Source organism: Octodon degus, unplaced genomic scaffold (genome assembly GCF_000260255.1).
Source record: "Octodon degus isolate 3935 unplaced genomic scaffold, OctDeg1.0 scaffold00058, whole genome shotgun sequence".
Lineage (NCBI taxonomy): Eukaryota > Metazoa > Chordata > Mammalia > Rodentia > Octodontidae > Octodon > Octodon degus.
Window position 1 is genome coordinate 1,368,558 of NW_004524634.1, and position 3,079 is coordinate 1,371,636.

General features: G+C 41.1%; 1 protein-coding gene across 6 annotated transcripts in view; it reads right to left on the reverse strand.

Annotated features, from left to right (window-relative positions):
* Nucleotides 1–3,079, reverse strand: part of CUNH2orf42 (chromosome unknown C2orf42 homolog) — a 43,170-nt gene that overhangs the window by 24,335 nt on the left and 15,756 nt on the right. For 4 of the 6 annotated variants that reach the window (XM_023718464.1, XM_023718469.1, XM_023718467.1 and 1 more), the window contains one exon: nucleotides 230–334. The exons of the other annotated variants lie outside the window; for them this stretch is intronic. In XM_023718464.1, the coding sequence (XP_023574232.1) occupies nucleotides 230–334 (105 nt within the window). The remainder of the gene's footprint in view (nucleotides 1–229; nucleotides 335–3,079) is intronic. 6 annotated transcript variants of the gene reach the window in all.

The following is a 3,079-nucleotide window of genomic DNA, read 5'->3' on the forward strand; positions in this document are numbered from 1 at the left end:
TTTTTTTTTTTTTGCAGTACCAGGGATTGAACTCAGGCCCTTGCGCATACCAGGCAAGTGCTTATTCTACTGAGCCATCTCCCCGGCCCCCTACCTTCTAGTTTCTAGTGACCCAATGTTCTCTGGATTGAAGTCCCTTTACTTTTTTTTACTTATCAAAAGAGTAGTTCTGAGGTGTAATTAATTTTTCTACTTTGAGCAAGAACCCAGTTAGATGATCAACACTTACCATCAAACTGGTAGTGCATGGTTTGATGGATTCGCTCGGTGACACTGGCCAGCCAATCTTGGAAGGATAAAGTCACTTGTGCCTCATCTAACAGCTGACCACAGGCTAGAAGGGGGGAAAAAAAATCTCTTCAGTGATCTTCTTTTCTTTCAGAATAACAACAGAAGTTCAAAAAAGCTGAAGTGTAAAGGAAAAGAGAATATGACGCTGAAATCTAAAGAAAATAGGCCGCTGTGGTGTCACATGCCTGTAATCCCAGCTGTGGGGCTGAGACAGGAGAACTGCTGCCCATTTGAGGTCAGCCTGGATTACAGAGTGAGATCAAGGCCAGCCTGAACTACACAAGAAAAAACAAAAACAAAAAATTAAAAAAAAAAAAAAGCATAGTGAATTTTCCAATTTTTTTCTTTTTAATAGACAAATAATAAATTGTATATATTTATGAAATAGAATGTGGTAATTCAATATAACCTTTTTTTGTTTTTGAGACAGGATTTCACTTAACATTTCAGACTGGCCTTGAATTCTCTTTTTCTTTTTTTTTTTTTTGTGGCTGGCTCAGCCTGCCCTGGGGTCAGGGCTGGCAAGGCAATGTGGTGCCAGGATCAAACCGTGGTCCCTGCACTTTCCTAAGCTTGCTTAAGCAGGTGCATTAGTCCACTGAGATGTCTCGCCAGCCCTTCAACTCACTTTGTAGCCAAAGCTAATCACAAACTCACAGTGACCCTCCTGCCTCAGCCTCCTGAGTGCTGATATTAGAGGAGTGCACCACCTCACCCAGCAATACAAATGTGGGATTTTTGGTACCAGGAATTGAACTCAGGACCTTGCACTTCATGGCAGGCACTGTACCACTAGGCTATATACCTGGTGAGAATATAAACTTTAAATAAAAAAAAAAAAGAAAAGAATCCATTTAGAATAATAAATGACACTCTGGGAGGCTGAGGCAAGAGGACTGTTAAGTTGGAGACCAGACTGGGGAACTTAGTGACTTACAAAGACTGCCTCAAAATAAAAACTAAGCACTAGTGATGAAGTGCAGTGTGAGGGCACTGGATTCAATCTTGGTATGGCAGTAAGTAGGCAGAAATGAAACCTCTTAGAGACTAGTTTGTTTAAGAAAACTCAAAAGTTAGTCTTGAAACAGCAAACTGCATGTTAAAGAATAGCTTTATAGAAGAACGGCTGGTTAGAGATTTATAAATCAGTCATATTCCTGATGAAATACAGCTGTAGGCCCCAAATCCTCTTGGTGATGAAGCTATTTGGCTCCTATCAAGGTTGAGCACAGAGATGACAGATGCGCTCATTACAGGTTGCTGTGAAACCTTTACATAGAACTCTAAAACTATTTAGAAATATAAGAGGAATGACAATTCATTATCAAACAAAAGTGAAAAGGTAACATCTTGTAGTAAAAGGAAAATATGGTAACAAGTACAATTTAATGGAGCCAGAGTGTAGAATTAGGAGTTAAAAGACTCCCACACCACCGAGTGACCAGAGTCTACATCTCAAGTTCCTCTTCTCTAACCTGGAGGTCTAAGACTGTATTATATAATATCTATCAGTCTTGTCTTCAAAACCAGGGATGAAGTCTACCTATTTTGTTTTCTGTTCTTTTTTTTTTTTTCCTCTTTTAGAAAGTGTCTGGCCACGTAGTTCAGGCTGGCCTTAAACTCACCACATTGGCCTTGAACTCATGGCAATCCTCCTGCCTCTGCTTCTCTGAGTGATGGGATTATAGGTTGCACCACCAGGTCTAAAGTCTACTTTTCTGTTGTTGTTGGTTGTTTTTTTTTTTTCTGGCGGAACCGGGGATTGAACTCAGGCCCTTGCGCTTGCCAGGGAAGCGCTTATTCCACTGAGCCATCTCCCCAGCCCTGAAGTCTACTTTTTAATCATCCAGCTATATCACAGCAAGTACTCAAAAACTGCTGCCAACATTGAACTGAACTATGGGTAGACATGGTACTAGGGATCAAACCCAGGGTCTTTGCACTGAGCTACAAACCCATTCCTGTTTTATTTTTTATTTTGAGAAAGCATCTTGCTAAGTTGCCCAGGCTGGGTGTCTTGCTAAATTGCCCAGGCTGGGCTCTTCCCTCAGCTTCCCATAGTACCGGGATTATAAATTGTACTACCACACTTGGCCTTTTTTTTCTATATTTAGGACAGGGTCTACAGGGCCTCATTATGTAGATTCGCAGTGATCCTCCTGTTTACTGCCTCCCAAGTGCTGGGATTACAGGCCCGAGCCACCACGCCCAGTCTCAATCAACATCTCAGCGTCCAGTCCCAGGGGTGGAGCTGGAACAGCACACCCAGGGTTCTGCATCTGCCTAAGCAGGCACTTTAATCTCCTGAGCTATTTGGCCGGCCCTTATTTTTATACAATTTATATGGAGAGCTGGGAAAATGTTGATTCTGAAACATACAAACTTAATTATTTTAAGTAGAAAAGTGACATATTTAAATACATAAGTTACTTTTAAGCCATTGCTTCACATATGTTTTCAAGCTTCACTCACTTTGAAGAACAGACCATGCTTGCCTTTCTCAACTTTTTTTTGTGCTATTGGGGATCAAACCAAGCAAGGGTGCTCTACTGCTAAGCTACATCCTCAGCATTTTTAAAATTTATTTTGAGACAAGGTCTCACTAAGTTGCTCAGGCTAGCCTTGAACTTGTGATCCTCCTGCCTCAGCCTCCCAAGTATCTGGGATTATAGATGTGCACCACTGTGCCTGGCTTCTCAAAAAGTACTTTTCATTGAATAATTGTACTATACACTTTTTAAACTCTGAATTTCCATTTCAACTGCACTGTGGGTAATGAGCAATATAT